The sequence below is a fragment of the Talpa occidentalis genome, unplaced genomic scaffold (genome assembly GCF_014898055.3).
Source record: "Talpa occidentalis isolate TD23 unplaced genomic scaffold, MPIMG_talOcc4v2.1 talOcc4.9, whole genome shotgun sequence".
Lineage (NCBI taxonomy): Eukaryota > Metazoa > Chordata > Mammalia > Eulipotyphla > Talpidae > Talpa > Talpa occidentalis.
The window spans coordinates 42,046,819-42,064,446 of NW_023605305.1; the positions used below are offsets into that span (position 1 = coordinate 42,046,819).

Sequence of the window (17,628 nt, forward strand, 5' to 3'; positions counted from 1 at the left end):
CTATTCGGGGTTTTTTGTGATTCCATATGAATTTCATCAATAATTGTTCTATTTCTTTGAACAATGACATTGAAATTTTGATTGGAATAGCATTGAATCTGTAGATTGCTTTTGGTAGGATGGCCATTTTAATAATGTTTATTCTCCTAATCCATGAGCAGGGGATGTATTTCCATTTCTTTGTGTCTTCTTCTATTTCTTTTAACAGTGTTTTATAGTTTTCTTTGTATAGGTCCTTTACCTCTTTTGTTAGATTTATTCCCAAATATTTGATTTTTTTTGTTTCAATAATAAAAGGGATGGTTTTTTTGATTTTTTCTTCTTCAGATTTATTGTTTGTATATAGGAAGGCTACTGACTTTTGCGTGTTGATTTTGTATCCTGCCACTTTACTGAACTGATTGATGAGTTGAATTAGTTTTTCTGTGGAGTTTTTTGGGTTCTCTATGTATATTATCATATCATCTGCAAAGAGTGATAGTTTGACTTCTTCTTTTCCTATTTGGATTCCTTGGATGTCTTTCTCTTGTCTTATTGCTCTGGCTAGGACTTCCAGTATTATATTGAAAAGCAGTGGTGAGAGTGGACATCCTTGTCTTGTTCCAGATCTTAATGGAATTGCTTTCAGCTTTTCACCATTGAGAATGATACTGGCTGTTGGCTTGTCATAGATGGCCTTTATGATGTTGAGGTACATTCCTTGTATCCCAAGAATTTCAAGGGCTTTTATCATGAATGGGTGTTGCACTTTGTCGAAAGCTTTCTCAGCATCTATTGATATTATCATATGGTTTTTATATTTATTTTTGTTGATGTGTTGGATAACGTTGATTGATTTTCGGATGTTAAACCATCCTTGTGTCCCTGGAATGAATCCTACTTGGTCGTGGTGAATTACCTTATGGATACACTGTTGGATTCTGATAGCTAAAATTTTATTGAGGATTTTTGCATCAGTGTTCATTAGGGAGATTGGCCTATAGTTTTCTTTTTTTGTGTTGTCCTTGTTCGGTTTTGGTATTAGTGTAATGTTGGCTTCATAGAACGTGTTAGGTATTATACCTTTCTTCTCAATTTTTGGAAGAGTTTGTGAAGGATAGGCACCAATTTGTCTCTGAATGTTTGGTAGAATTCATTTGTAAATCCATCAGGTCCTGGGCTTTTGTTTTTGGGGAGGTTTTTGATTACCATTTCAATTTCACTAATTGTAATTGGTCTGTTTAGGTGTTCTATTTCTTCTTTATCTAGCTTTGGGTGATTGTAGAGTTGTAGGAATTTGTCCATCTCCTCTAGATTGTTGAACTTGTTTCCATATAACTGTTCATAGTAGTTATTAATTATTCTTTTGATTTCTGCTGTGTCCGTTGTGATTTCTCCTCTTTCATTTATTATCCTATTTATTTGTGCTTTCTCCCTTTTTGCCCTTGTGAGCCTGGCTAGGGGTTTATCTATTTTATTTATTTTTTCAAAGAACCAGCTCTTGGTTTCATTGATCTTTTGGATTGTTTTTTTAGTTTCGATTTCATTTATTTCTGCTTTGGTTTTTATTATTTCTTTTCTTCTACTGGTTTTGGGGTTTTTTTGTTGTTCTTTTTCTAGATCTTTGAGCTTTGAGATTAGGTTGTTTCTTTGAGTTCTTTCTTGTTTCTTGATGTGAGCATCTATTGCTATATATTTTCCTCTTATTACTGCTTTTGCTGCATCCCATACATTTAGGAAATTGGTGTCCTCCTTGTCATTCAATTCAAAGAATTTTTTAATTTCTTCTTTTATCTCCTCGTTAGTCCAGTGGACTTCCAGTAGTGTGGGTTTCAATCTCCACGAGGTAGGAGAGTACCTTGCCTTCTTTTTATGGTTTATGTCTAGTTTGATGCCTTCATGGTCAGAAAAGATGGTTGGTATGATTTCAATCTTGGTGTATCTGTTGATGTTTGTCTTGTGCCCCAGTATATGATCGATCCTAGAGAATGATCCGTGTGCGCTTGAGAAAAATGTATACTCAGATTTTTTTGGGTTTAGTGTTCTATATATGTCTGTTAAGCCCAACCACTCTAGATCCTTATTTAGAGCTTTAGTGTCTTTACTTATTTTTTGTCTTGTTGATCTATCCATTGTTGATAGTGGTGTGTTGAAGTCTCCCACTACGTATGTGTTTTCTCTGATGTCTGTTTTCAGAGATGCCAATAGTTGTCTGATATATTTTGGTGCTCCTTCGTTTGGTGAATATATGTTAATGAGTGTTATTTCTTCTTGAAGTATTGTCCCCTTGATCATAATGTAATGACCACTGGGGTCTCTTTTTATCTTTTTAAGTTTGAAATCTGTTTTATCTGATATGAGTATAGCTGTTCCTGCCTTCTTTTTTGGTCCATTTGCTTGTAGAATTGTTTTCCATCCTTTAACTTTGAGTCTATTTTTATCTTTTGCAGCTAAATGTGTTTCCTGGAGACAGCAAAAGGTTGGGTTTTGTTTCTTAATCCAGCCTGCAACTCTGTGTCTTTTTATTGGAGAGTTTAGTCCATTTACATTTAGAGTTAGTATTGATATGTTAGCATCTGTATTTGCCATTGTGTTTGTCTTTCCTTTGATTTTATTTATTTATTCTTTTAATAACTTTCTTTGGCCTTCTTTTGTTGTTATTCGTCCCTCTGAGGTTTTGGCTTTAGGACTCCTTGTAGTATTTTTTGGAGTGGGGGTTTAGTCGTAATAAAATTCCGGAGTTTCTGTTTGTCTGGGAAGGTCCATATTCTTTCTTCAAAGAGGAAGGAGAGCTTTGCGGGATAGAGTATTCTTGGTTGGCATCTGTTTTCTTGGAGTCTGTTGACTATGTCCCTCCACTCTCTCCTTGCCCGTAGTGTTTCTTCAGAGAAGTCTGATGTCAGTCTGATTGGTTTCCCTTTGAATGTTATCTGTTTCTTCCCTCTTGTTAGTTTCATTATTTTTTCCTTGTCTTGGATTCTTGGGAGCTTTACTATTATGTGTCTTGCTGTATTTTTCCTTTCGTCATGGAAGTTTGGTGTTCTTCTTGCTTCTTGTATATCAATTTTCAGATCCTTCTTCGCGTTTGGGAAGTTCTCTTCAATTATATCCATGAATATTTTCTCTGTTCCTACATCTCTCTCCTCTCCTTCTGGGATTCCTATAACTCTTATATTTCCTTTCCTCATGGAGTCAGATAGTTCCCGAAGTCTTTCTTCGGTCTTTTTCCTTCGTACTTCTCCTTCCTTTTCTGTTTTAGTTCTTTTTATTTCTGTGTCTTCAAGAGTACTTATTCGTTCTTCCATTTCATCTATTCTGCTTTCATTGCTTTTCCCAGAGTTCTTTAGCGTCTCCATTAATTCTTTGATCTCCTGCATTTCTTTTACTTCCCTCTTTAGGGACTCAATTTCATTCTTCTGGTCATTAATTATTTTCCCCTTATCATTGTTTTCCTTTATGACTTCTGTCAGTTTTTTAATCACAGCAATTTTAAATTCTCTATCTGGAAGGCTCAGAAGTTCTTCCAAGTTACTGTCGTTGCAATCTGGTAGATGGTTTTCTTTTTGCGGTGTGCTTTTTTGCTGAGGAGTTGCTGGGTTGCATGTGGTTTTTCTACTCCCTACTGCCTGTTTTCTAATTTGCCGTATTCCTTGTGATACTGTGTTGCTGGTACTGGCCGGCATCTTGGGCGACCTTCCCAGCTCACCACTGGCTCCTCTGGGGAACTTCTGCTGGGTTCACAAGTCTCCAGCAAAGAAAGGTCCCTGCTCTGTCTCCTCGGTGAGCCTTCTGCTGGGTTCACACAGTCTCCAGCAAGAAAGGTCCCTGCTGCAAAATGCCGGTGCAGGGGACGCGCTCCCCTGCATGCCCGGTCTGCCCCAGCGGTGGGTGCTGCTCTCCTCTGGGCTGGAACTGCAGTCTAGAAGGTGCCCGGCGTGGGCAAGCCTCCCAGCTTACCTCTGTCTCCTCGGTGAGCCTTCTGCTGGGTTCACACAGTCTCCAGCAAGAAAGGTCTCTGCTGCAAAATGGCGATGCGGGAACGCGCTCCCCTGCACGCCCGGTCTGCAAATTGACCACTTTAGAAGGGCACCTTTACGGATCTAACATGGCAGGCAAAGGGTGCCTCACTTATGGGCACTAGATGGCAGCAGAACACCAGACACTGAAGCGGAGATTGGCTCTCAAGCGTATGTGCTGTAGAATAGGGTGAACTTGTGATTCACAGTCAAAGGAAAACCAGTATTGGGTCAACAGACAAAATGTGGTCAAGAAGTGTGAGAGTGTATTCTAGGGCCTCCGTGGTGATGCAAGGGGTTAAGGTCAGTGCTATGAAGCTATCCACAGCTTCTGCAGCACAAGTTTGATACATTGCCAGGGAGCTAACCCATATATGATGCAGCAGAACTCTCCTCTCTTCCCCGCTGCTCCCCTCAGCAGTGTATTTCAACAGATCCACCTGTTCTGCTCCCCACTCTGTCTCTGGTGAAGCCTCTTACCACCACACCTCTGACCTGTACCCCAGTTCTTGTATGCATAAATAAATAAATCTTTTTTAAAAAAAGAGTGTACTCTAGTTAAAAGGTCCAAGTCTGACCAGAGTAAGTGACTAGCCAGCAGTGTCTCTGAAGAAGATCCAAAATTGAGCTTTCCTAGACCCAAAAATAGCCCACTGACTCCTACCAAATAAAACATAAAGCCTAAAATAGGATTAACATATAGTGAAAGCAGGAATGATATGATAAACATATAGTGTGTATAAAGGAGGAAACTTTAAATACCTTTGTTAATAATCAGAAGTCATTACCTTGTGTTTTATACAAGTGATGGTCTTCCCCCAGGCTTATCTTGGTTGGGCAGTGATCTAAACTTGTGTCACCTTTAGACAGTTTTATCTTTTGGGAGAATATATAAGAAAGGTTATTTCCATATATCCTTAATTTATCAATGGATGATTTATTCTTGCTTTTTTCCTTCTGCTTCTGCCCCCAGATTGCCATGTCCCACTTCCTCCTCCTTCCTTAGATTTCTAGTTTCTTTTCCCCATGGAAAGCATAAACCACGGTTTCTAAAACTGTGCTGCTGAAGGGAGCTTGTCTGAGCACTTGTTTTCAAATCCCAAAATCTCACGTGCTGTTTAATTTTGAAAATATTTTGTGTTCTATTCCATAATACACCCTTGTTAGTTTTCATATAAAGTAATGGTTCTTTCCCCTACTCCTTAAATATTTCAGCTAAATGGAGCTCCAGAATATTATGCAGGAATCTTGCATCTCCCTGGCACATACTTGGCCCCTTGGGGACCCAGGTGCCCCTAAATTCCAGAAGTAGTCGTGGGTCTTCCCCAGAAGGGGAGATGGTCACAACTGACATTTTCCCCTCAAAGTTTCTGCCCCATTTTCTCCATCAGGATATTCATCCACTCTAGTTTCAGTTAATCTCAAGTGAGTTTTTGTTTGTTTTTTAACCTACTTGCCTCTCAGTAAATCTTACCCCAGAAGATTTCTAATTCTCTCATTCTAATTTATAATTTCTAGTTCCAGTTACCTCAGGAATATTATCACTTCCCTGTGCTCTCTCGTCCATTAGAAGCAAATACACAATAGGATAACTTTAGTTATAATTATCAATCAAAGTAAAGTATTAAGTTTGGAATTAGTCTGAAGAAAAAGTAATCAACATCACAAGTTCACTCAAATTTTCACGCCCATCCCATTCATAGCCATATCTTTCTTAAATTAAAGTTGCTTTTCTTTGAGCTTCGCCATTCATCAATAAGTAGAAATAATCTCTCATTTAATTACTTTTCAGTTTTGTTTGTTCATAGGTGTTATGTTGCTCTTTCCTACTATTGCTATGCAAAATATGCAAAATTTTGATTACAATAGAAGACCTAAAATTAGGTAACCCCCCCAACTTGAGATCCTATAATTTATAAGCAACTGATGTACAATTGAGTATTCATAATACAAATTATTTGTGTGTTTTGACTTGCTCCTACAGGAGCAAATATTAATTCCAAGGTCACAGTAATTGTAATTTCTGGTTTGATATAGGCCGGCAAGCATCATAATAACTCTCAAAGCACTTATAGGTTGAATGAATACATGAATTGTGAAGTTCCGTATTCATCTGAATTAAAAAACTTTTAAAGTATGCATTAGTACCTATGTTTATGTATATAAGTTATACAGTGTATGTAAGCAAACAGGATGGATTAAAAAAACTCCCTGTTATTTACCTTACTGAGAGGTTTCCAGGAGAGATCTAGATGTAAAAATGTAGAGGGTACATCAAAAGGAATTTCAATAACCTCTTCTTTCTTTTTCTCTGTTGTTTGGGGGGTTGAAACTTTTTGTGTTCTGATATCCCAAAAACATATTGTGCTTTAAAAAAAAGTTCAACATTTTTGAAAATTAAGAACCAGTATATAAATTATTGCATTAATGTTAATCATGCATTCATCTTAAAATGAATAAATGATGAAAGGTAATAAAAATATTAAATGTTTTTGTGTCATCAAAGCGCAAATCTCGAAGTAAATCACAGATCACATATGACATTTTAAATTGTTTTAAATATATTTTATAGCTGGTTTAAAACTGTTTTTCAAAATTACATGGCTCTTCTTGAATTTTATTTATAGCTTTAAATTACATGATATGTGAAGCAGTTTTGTTAAAGACAACTTCAGTTAACCTTTCCCTATAAATCACATACATTCTTTACTAATGGATCCTCTTTTATTCTCATTCTATAAGATCATATTATGGCTGGAGTATAGAGGTTAGATTTGCTGAGTTTTCTCTATAATTTAATTTTTCTAAACGAATAAACTTTTTTTGGGAACTTATCAACATTGGATGGAAATATATCCAGAATATTCCAAAATATTTCCAAACTCAATGGCCATCATTATAAACAACAATCAAGGGACTGTGTCTTCTATATGGAACATGTGATTTTTTTTGTTTGTTTTTTTTTAATAAATTTTATTTTTATATTCCCCATACAATTGCAATCCCCTTATTTTGACCCCAATCCCTCCCCTCCCCGCCCCCCACCCCCCATAGAGTGTCTCTGTTTCATAGTTTTTTGTTGATTTTGATTTTCACTTATAGTTATTCATTTTCCTGGTCCCTTATTTAAGTTTTCTAGATTCCTGCTATGAGTGAGACCATCCGGTATTTTTCTTTTTCTTTTTGGCTTATTTCGCTGAGCATGATCCCTTCCAGCGCCATCCACGTTGCTGCAAATTGCATGTGTTTATCTTTTTTGAATGCTGAGTAATATTCCATGGTGTATATGCACCACATCTTCTTGATCCAGTCATCTATTTTTGGGCATTTGGGTTGTTTCCAAAGCTTAGCTATGGGTAAACAGTGCTGCTATAAACATAGGGGTGCAGGTGCTCTTTGGAATTGATGTTTCTGTGTCCTTTGGGTAAATACCTAGGAGTGGAATTGCTGGATCATATGGAAGCTCTATGTTTAGTAGGTCCAGAAATCTCCACACAGCTCTCCATAGTGGTTGGACCAGTTTGCACTCCCACCAACAGTGCAGGAGAGTTCCTTTTTCTCCACATCCTCACCAACATTTGTTGTTGCTAGTTTATTTTAATATGTGCCATTCTCACTGGTGTAAGATGGTATCTCATGGTAGCTTTGATTTGCATTTCCCTGATTACAAGTGATGTTGAACATTTTTTCATGTGCCTGTTGACCGTTTGCATTTCCTCTTCAGAGAAGTTTCTTTTTAGCTCTTCTGTCCATTTTTTGACTGGATTATTTTCTTTGTTTGTGTTGAGTCTCATCAGCTCTTTGTAGATTTTTGTGATCAGTCCTTTATCATTAGTGTTGTGTGCAAAAATGTTCTCCCAGTCGGCGGGGTTTCTCTTTGTTTTTGTTATTGTCTCTTTTGCTGTGCAGAAGCTCTTTAATTTGATGTAGTCCCAGCTGTTTATCTTCGCCTTCACTATCACTGCTTTGGGTGATGTGTCTGTAAAGATGTCTTTGATGTGCATATCACGTAGTGTTTCGCCTATATTTCCTTCTATGTATTTTATGGTTTCAGGTCTTATGTCTAGTTCTTTAATCCATTTTGAGTTGATTTTTGTGTATGGTGTGAGGTAGTGGTCAAGCTTCATTCTTTTGCATGTAGCAACCCAGTTTTCCCAGCACCATTTATTGAACAAACTTTCTTTGCTCCAATGCATAGTCTTTTCTCCTTTGTTAAAGATTAGTTGACTATAAATCTGTGGGTTTATTTCTGGATTTTCTATTTGATTCCATTGGTCTGTGTGTCTGTTCTTGTTCCAATACCATGCAGTTTTGATGATTATGGCTTTGTAGTAGAGTTTGAAGTCTGGGAGTGTGATGCCTCCATTCCCTTCTTTTTTTTTCAGGAGAGTTTTGATTTTCGGGGTTTTTGGTGATTCCGTATGAATTTCATCAATAATTGTTCTATTTCTTTGAAGAATGACATTGAAATTTTGATTGGAATAGCATTGAATCTGTATATTGCTTTTGGTAGGATGGCCATTTAATAATGTTTATTCTTCCAATCCATGAGCAGGGGATGTCTTTCCATTTCTTTGTGTCTTCTTCTATTTTTTAACGGTGTTTTATAGTTTTCTTTGTATAGGTCCTTTACCTCTTTTGTTAGATTTATTCCCAAGTATTTGATTTTTTTGTTTCAATAATAAAAGGGATGGTTTTTTTTTATTTCTTCTTCTTCAGATTTATTGTTTGTGTATAGGAAGGCTACTGACTTTTGTGTGTTGATTTTGTATCCTGCCACTTTACTGAACTGATTGATGAGTTGAATTAGTTTTTCTGTGGAATTTTTGGGGTTCTCTATGTATATTATCATATCATCTGCAAATAGTGATAGTTTGACATCTTCTTTTCCTATTTGGGTTCCTTGTATGTCTTTCTCTTGTCTTATTGCTCCAGCTAGGACTTCCAGTATTATATTGAAAAGCAGTGGTGAGAGTGGACATCCTTGTCTTGTTCCAGATCTTAATGGAAATGCTTTCAACTTTTCACCATTGAGAATGATACTGACTGTTGGCCTGTCATATATGGTTTTATGATGTTGAGGTAGGAACATGTGATGTTTTGAGTGTCAAATTCATGGGGCTCTTTCTGAGACCTGAGTCAGCAATCCCTTTGATTCAGCAATGTCATTACTTACTAGTTATATGGTATAGAATATTGTTTTATTTATATATGTCCATGCATATATAACAAACACATATATAGTGAGTTATAGATCAATAACATGTTTTCCTTCAGAGCCTCTATTTCCTCTCTCTGTATTTTTCAAGGTTGTTGCCAACATCAAAGTAGTGGACTTATTAAAGCACCTAGTAGAATACAGGCATAAGCTCCTAATGATTTTTTTTTTCTAATAGATTTATGTTGTTTCCTTAAGCTAACCATGGTCAATTTCTATTGCTTGCAACCACAGAATTTTATCCAATACATATCCATGTCTTCCTGTTTCTATTGGGTCAAAGCTGTTTAGATGGTAATATTTTGGCAGTACTGGGATGCTAGATATATACTATTACTCTTCAAATTGCTTACTTCATTATGATTTCTTTGTTGTACAAACAGGGAGATACAAATTTACTTAAATGAACATTATTCAACATAGTTACCAAATTGTTTATCAAAACTTTTTTATAAATATGCATTAAAAATATAAAACTTCCATTTTTAAAAAAGCTTTCCCAATTATGTCATAAGCCTATAGTTGAAATAAAACTGAATGTTAATTAATATATACTGCAAATTTACAAAAATGAGAATATGAATAAGCAGAATAACTATGGACAATGTTACATAACATTATCAAGTATGAAATCTAGTTCATTCTTTTTACAATATTTATAGCTATAAAATATTTTTTAAAAAGCCAACAAAATGTATAAATCCTATCCTTGAGTTAAATGAGGATTATTTTCATGATTTAATTATATTCTTCACAAGAATTTTAGAACACCGTTTGTGAGGGTAAATTCATTTGTGAGAGTAGCCCTTAGGTGACCAACAGCTTTGATTTTTGGCAGATTTTGGGAGCCAACAGCTGATAGACCTTGTGCGGCTCTGTAAGCTCGTGTTTCTCCTTTTCTGTGTAGAAGATCTCACTTTTCTGGCTCCAGGGCTTACTCAGCTGCTGCTTCTTGAAATAAGGTCAGTAAGTTCTTTTGGGATTTTCACATCACTGATAATCAGTTTTGATGGAGGTGGCAATGACCTATTTATGGTGTGTCCTGAGCTGGGGAACTTGATTGAGGGACAGAGGTCCAATCACAAGTAGCAAACCACTGCTCAGTTGCTTCCGGAAAACCACCCTCTTGCCTCTCTGGTGCCCTGAAGGATGATCAGATTGGTCCCAGGAGTGATGCAGGCTTGCAGTTTTCCCGAGTGCTGACTGGAGGGTTTTTGCCAAAACTCAATAGCTTTTCAAGTGCATTTTCAGGCAGACAGATTCTAGTCATTTCCCCAAATGGTTTTACGACAGTAGCAAGAACCTTCTCCATCTTTTTCTTTACAATCCTGGATTTAGCTGCTCAATACTTCTCTTACAGAACCTTTCTGGAACACACAGCAGATTGGGAGAATCTGCCAATTCATCTGAGTAGGGCAGGGTTTCAACTGCAGTGGGGCTTCCCCATTCTTGGGGGGATTGGCCTTGGCCTTCTGAACCTCGCCACCAGCATCAGCCTGCTTGGCTGCAGTGTCCTCTCTTTAGTAGCCACCTTCTTAGCTTTTTCACCCACCATCTTGCAAGATGGGAAAGATTATATTAATTTTATACTACAATAAAGTTGGTGTAAGGTCAGGAAGGGACACGGTGCAGGTTTTCTAGGATCTAGCAGACCGGGTAAAGGAGGAGTCAGAGTCCTTAGTGGCTTTTTGCAGGTCTTTTTATTGGGATTTACCCGGTACACAGCAGGTAAGGGTGCTGGGGGGCCGGGAGGCTGGCAGGCCTCCCAGCCCCCAGCAAGTCTTCATTCTATCTGAGCTCTCTGGTCTTCTCTCAGCTTCTGCTTCTCTTGCTTCTCTCTCAGCTTTTCTTTCCGCTTCTGCTGGCGTCCCCATGACGCCGCCCTTAAAAGCCCAGTCTTAGCCCAGGTGAATCCCATCTACCTATGCCCACACCCTACTCCAGGTGGCCGCCATCGGGCATGCATTCAGGACCGCAAGGATCCATCATCTATCCTGATGGTGGGAGGGCAGAAAAGCCTGACATTTTTCCTTACCCTACAGTTGGTTTTTTTTTTTTTTTTTTTTTTTGTGGGAGCAGTCAGAAATTTAGAGAGAGAAGTATACAACTCCCACAGGGGAGGGGGTCACCTGCGTGGTACCCCTAGTTACTACAATAAAGATTATTTAAGGAACAGAAGAAACTTCTAAGAAAATATACACAATGTGTGAAAACATAGTAGATATTCTTTAAAATAAGACATACCAATCAGCTGAACACGTGACAAGTTGGCAGGCTATCCCACTTCGATTCTCAAAGACAGAACCCAATCTGTTTATCTATTTTTCAAAAACACAAGAAGTTAGCTGTGTCCCTAGAACAGTAATGACCTCTTAATTTTTTTTTTACATTTTTAATATTTTCCTTGCTTTAAATTTTATTAAAAGGGCATAACATTATCAAAGAAATTTGATAGTTTTAAAATGAGATCGAAGACATCTATTCTTTTCCAGTCTTTTTTTACAGAAACACTTTAATATAGTTTTAATTAGCATGCATATAAACTTCTATCCAGAGCTTTTTTAGTTGATTTGAACATTTACCTATATACTCATAAATCATTCCAATAATTTTAGAGCATACTTATGACATTAAACATATTAATATATTGTATTTTCATTATCTATTATTATTAGGAATGTAGATTCTTTCTGTTTTTCACTGTTGATTGTAAGCCTGAATAAAGGAGATTTTATGAGGTGGTTAAGCAGTTAGCATCATTAAAAAAGAGATTGTTGGCGCGCAGACCTCTCCTGCCGCCCGCTGCTCCCCTCAGCAGTGTACTTCGGTCCTTCTGCCTGTTCTGCTCCCTGTTCTGGCTCTGGTGAATTCTCTCACCTTCCTGCGCTTCTGACTGTACCCAGTGCTTGTATAAATAAATAAATAAATCTTTTAAAAAAAAAAGAGAGATTGTTAATTAAATTAGATCCCAACAGCGTGCGGTAAATGCTGTGGAGCCTGAATTCCTTCAGTAATTAGGCCCAACTCTGGTAGCCCCCAGAGGATTCGAGGGAGGGTTAATGACTCCTTAGGGTTCTCTAAGGTCCAAAATGCAAGGTTTCTTGGGAAATGAGGTGAAAGACTTTGTGGCAAGTTGTGAAGGTGCCACTCTGGGATCAATGGGGACCTGTCTTTCCCCAATTCCCTACCCTTGTGGAACTCATGAGCAAAATAGTAAAACACGAGAGTGATAGTGGGAGCGGCAGGAGAGACCCTGCAGGCAGCAGAGGAGCTGGGACCCTGCAAATCTAGGCCAGGGCTGCAGCCTGAACCAGCTCATGTTCAGGCAAAGGCTGCAGCTTCTCCTGGGGTCTGATCAGTGCTCCCCAACCCCGAACTTACTTTGCCCCTTCCTCTAATGAGGCTTCCCGCTGAATGAGGTGAGACCCCAGAGATGTGCTTGCTCTGGGGTTTTATGTTTTAATGATTTTTAAGAACTTAATAATAATACAGTAGTTTGGGAAATGGAAGGCTTTGTTTTAAAATTTTTTGTTTTAAAGATTTATTTATGCATACAAAACTGGGGTGCAAGCCAGAGGTACAAGGGGTGTGTGTGTGTGTGTGTGTGTGTGTGTGTGTGTGTGTGAGAGAGAGAGAGAGAGAGAGAGAGAGAGAGAGAGAGAGAGAGAGAGGATTCACCAGAAAGAGTTGGGAGACGAACAGGCAGATATTGGAAGCAGTGGTTCCATCAGGAGAAGTCTGCTGTGCCATCGGTGTTGCTCCCTGGCCGGCTGGAGATCGAACTCGGGGATCAAACTTGTGCTGCTGTGGCTGGCGACAGCTTGACAGAGCTGTCTTTAACCCCTGCACCACCAGGGAGGCCCCAGGAAATGAAAAGCTTTAAAATGCAATAAATTATTCTACCTTAGAAATCTTTTCCAATCATATTTCATGGATACACTTTGACATGATTTAAGGTGTACATGTAATTTAATCTTAGGACACAAATTGGGTTATTTCTTAGTATGACACCCCAAAATTTGAATTACTGGCCAAGAGTTTGAACATTCGGATGATTTAAGAATCATATTGACTAATTACCTCACAAAGGATTTTTGTTGGAATAGCAATGTATACTGATTTCATCATTTCACCCTTTTTAACACAGGGTATGATTTGAAATTTTCATTTAAAAATTAAGTAGGACCCAAATAATACACTACTGTTGTATTATTATTTCTTTGATATTGAAAAGGGCAAATGATTTTCATGTTTATCTACTAGTTATTTTTCAGTATAATTGTCTTTTGCTTATTTAACGAAAAATTTGTATTTACTACATTTGAGGCAATGTTTTCTTTCATTTTGTTATTTGCTCTTTGCTTTTCATTTAGAAATTAACATATATATTTTTTCAACATTAATTAGCTTAGAAAATGATCCCCATTCCAGAAATATGATATTCTATTCCAATTTGTTGTGTTTTTCCTGTGATTGGTTATCTTTATTTAAATTTATAATCATCTGCATAAATTTGTGTGTATACTGTGTGTTGAAACGAGTTCCTTCTCCTGTGTTATAACTTCATTACCATATGTTAAATATTTATAGAAAACAAACTGCATCTGGGCTATAGATTTTGGTCTGTAATAATGTTTGAAAATATTATTGCTTTGCATAATCCATTTGAATACTTAGTAGGTTTAGTTAACTTTCATAACTCTAATATTCTGACAACTTTTTATTTTAATAGCTTCATATTCTTTGATAATCTCACCTGTTAATTCTGCAATTGAGCCTTTTAATGCCTAATTAAAGTAAGCCTTTAATGCCCTGAATGAAACATTTGGAGATTTACCAGTCCCAAATTCCCAAATACCAGACTCTGTCAGTCAAGTACAGAACTATAAAATCAAACTCCACTACTCACTCACGGTACCTGTTTTCGCCTACCAGGCTTAGGCACCCTCAGTTCAAGACTACCTTGACAAATTGCAGATTACTGTCTGCCACAGAGCTTCAGAGTTGCAAGTATGCTCCAAATAGCTGAAATCATAGATTTAAACCCACAAAGCTTACAGGTGTATAATATTTGCACTCCATTTTTACTTATCAAGCCTTCTTCTTTTCCACTATTGTATTATATCAATAAACCACTGAAGCTGAAATCTTGGCCTTATTCTCTTCCCTAGATCAGACTTGGTCCGATAATAGTGACACAAGGGTTTGATGCCTCATTCCTGGTTACTTTACAATTTAAGTGTAAATAAACTGTTGCCTCAAAACATTCTCTTTGAATGAAACATTCTGAAAAGTTCAGCAGGAGAACAATCTGAAGCCACTAAAACTCACCTCAAATGTTTCAGGCAGCCAGTGTATATCTGTAATTGCTTTCTTATGTCCGTTTTCTATTGAGGAGACTGCGCAGTGTCTGATGTACTCTACTTCTTTATTGCTGTCTGGTTCAAGGAGAAACATAGGCTGGAAAAATGTTTAAAAGAACGTTACCTGCTAATTTCAGAATGTTGATAAATGAACTCATGCTTTCCGCATTCCAATTTAAATTAATGAGAAACATCAGTTCAAAGGAAAAAACATAGTATTGCAACATATTATATATTTAGGTAATAAGATTATCCACTTGCCCCTTCAGTGTATCCTAAGATTTTTATCTCTAAGCTTAATAAGAATATTTGACCCACTTCCCTAACTAATTAGTGAGATCCCATTTTTGAAGGATTATTTCTCTGTAAGCACAGAAGGTCACAGCTTTTATTTCTTGTTAAGAGACCTGTGGATGTTATGGTCAAAGAACTGGGGGTGAAAGAGATGTACAATATGGTGTGTAAGGACCGAGTTGGGAGCTAAATCCCCTAAGCAGACTCCATGGCTTCATAAAATCAGCATATTTTTATCTGAAAGGATTGTGGACCTTGCATTTCATCCACAAGACAAGCAATGCTTGCTTGAGCTGAAGGCACAGGCCCCAACTCACAGGTCACTTTAGGCAACTCACGTGGTCCTTTTATTTTACTTGACAACAGTATCAATAAAAAAGAACTCGTTTCTGGAAAGGACAGTGCCACTTGTTTTGTGGTGTTTATAATCAAGGGCCTGCAGAGACGTGATTCTGAACACCCCAAAAGCAGCTGGGTGGGCTAGGGAAATAAGACTTTTCTTCCCCTATCGAGTCTCTAGCTTGGTAAACCTGTCATGCACTTTTGAATAAAATCCTCAATGGATTTTATCTTGTAAATGAAACTTGTAAGTGAAAAGTTCCACAATGCTAACCTTGAGGGTGGCCTTTTTACTTCTACCACTGCCGGTCTTACTGTTATCTATGCGCTCGGCATGTGCGGTTATATCCCATAAAACGATCTAAAACAGAAATAAATGCCATTAAGGTGTATTTTCAGGAAAGAGCTATTTGGATCTTTATTTTATTTTTTTCAAGAGAAAAGGTCAACTTTCAATAACATAGTATGAAGTCTACAGCCAGCAGGATCTTAAAGATTTTTTTTAAACCTCTTAGTATGTACCCTGATATAGCAGTCACATCCAAGCATAATAAAATTTGGCCTACATCTTAAATAAATCAGCAACTGTTAAACCTAAGATAAAAAAGAATGATTTCTTTTCTATAAAATTGTTTTCAGTGCTTTGATTTTTGTGCTTGCGTTCGCCAATGCAGTGATTTTTTTTTTTTTTAAATCTAAGATAAACATGTAAATTCTTCTGCTTTGGGTAATAGTTCTTCCTCTGTTTTTGGGAATGTGCATGATTATGGAAACAGCTGCCTCAGACCCATAACTTAACTTGAGCCCTGACATCATGTCTGATATATCTTAATACCCCAATTCCTAGCATGGTGACTGGTACAATTTGCATGCCTTCCTTCTGCTGAGTTCAAGCCTTAAGTTAAAAGAAAATTCCTGCTAATCAAATGTGTTACAGAATGTTGTCTAAATTAATAAAATCCATAGTACCTGTCCATTTATGCAGCCTCCAGCAATGATATTAGGGTTGCTTGGACAGAATTGGAAGCAGAAGATGTCATCTGGGCTTTCCAGCATTAACTTTAAAAAGACCCACAAATACAAGAGAGAGTGAGAAAACTTAAGATCATGGCTAGAAAGCAGTATGGAAACAGTCCAAACTCTTAATTTTATTACTACCTAATCTTATATGTACACAGAGTGCATTCCTGGATTCTACCTCTGGACTGAAAACTGCTTTTGCTGAATTTAATTGTGAACCTCGGCCATGCATATGAAAGCAGGTATGTTCTCAGGGGACCCATGTCTCCCCTCCCTACACTCCATGGGTCATTGCTAGGGCATGTTATAATTTTTTTTTTTTTTATGAGCAAAGAATCTATGAGTTTAATGTTTCTGAAAGTGTGGAATGCAATCTGTGAGGACAAGATGTTTGTCCATTTTATTCCCTGCTGTATACCTAGCCTGGCAACTAGAATTAAAATTCATTAATGAGGGAAAATGAAGGTCTTACCAGTGACAATTGTTCAAATTTTAAAATAATACCGAACCCAAAGGGGAGCAAATGTGAGTGTTTGGAAGAAGCCCTGCAAGGAATATGCCAGTGTGAGTGTGAAGGAACAGGTATGTTAACCCAGGTTAGCACCTGAGCTGCTGTTACTATCAAACAAAAACGCTTGCAGGGTTATTGTTTGTTAAACATATGGACAAAAACCTAATGACCAAGATGTAGGCCCAGAGGCTGTTGTGTTGGACTGACAACACTGAGCCAAAGGGTTCACACTGATTTTGGAGTAAATGACCTTGGTGATTTAGTACTTTGGATTCTAGAGACATCTCACCTTTTGAAAATAAAATCTTTTAATAATCTCCTATAGTTTTGACTAGACCAAAGACACATACATTTGCATTATTTCTTTAAAAACTAATTTGCTAAGGGCCTCCCTGGAGGCACAGGGGTTAAATTCTCAGCACTATCAGTCTATTGCCAGCCACTGCAGCCTGAGTTTGATCTCCAACCAGGGAGCTGACCCACATGTGTCAGCGGACCTCTCCTGTCTTGTCTGCTGCTCCCCTCAGTGTATTTCAGTGGATCCACCTGTTCTGCTCTGCACTCTGTCTCTGGTGTATCTTCTCACCGCCTCCCACACCTCTGGCCTACACTCCAGTTCTTGTATGCATAAATAAATAAAAATAAATCTTAAAAAATAATAATTTGCTAATGCTTTCAAAGTTATTCTTAGATGGAGAGTTTCTTTCCTCTTCCTCTGCTGGAAAGTTCAGCCACACTTCCATGGTGTGGAGCAGAAGTTGTTCTACAAACTAGAAAATGTTAGAGAACTCCAGTAAGAGAATGTCACCACATTTATGGTAAGTAGGTAACAAGAAAAAGCGAGATATGTCATTTTGATCTCTGGATCTATAATAATGAAAGTACTTA

General features: G+C 37.5%; 1 protein-coding gene across 10 annotated transcripts in view; it reads right to left on the reverse strand.

Moving 5' to 3' along the window:
• The window catches only part of DNAI3 (dynein axonemal intermediate chain 3), a 149,807-nt gene that overhangs the window by 111,022 nt on the left and 21,157 nt on the right, over window positions 1-17,628 (reverse strand). For 8 of the 10 annotated variants that reach the window (XM_054690865.1, XM_054690866.1, XM_054690867.1 and 5 more), the window contains 6 exons: window positions 16,179-16,268; window positions 15,484-15,570; window positions 14,545-14,673; window positions 11,458-11,531; window positions 6,218-6,362; window positions 4,784-4,871 (listed from right to left, as the gene is read on the reverse strand). In XM_054690865.1, coding sequence (XP_054546840.1) covers window positions 4,784-4,871; window positions 6,218-6,362; window positions 11,458-11,531; window positions 14,545-14,673; window positions 15,484-15,570; window positions 16,179-16,268 — 613 coding nt within the window. The remainder of the gene's footprint in view (window positions 1-4,783; window positions 4,872-6,217; window positions 6,363-11,457; window positions 11,532-14,544; window positions 14,674-15,483; window positions 15,571-16,178; window positions 16,269-17,628) is intronic. The other 2 variants (XM_054690871.1, XM_054690870.1) reach the window with 2 other exon arrangements.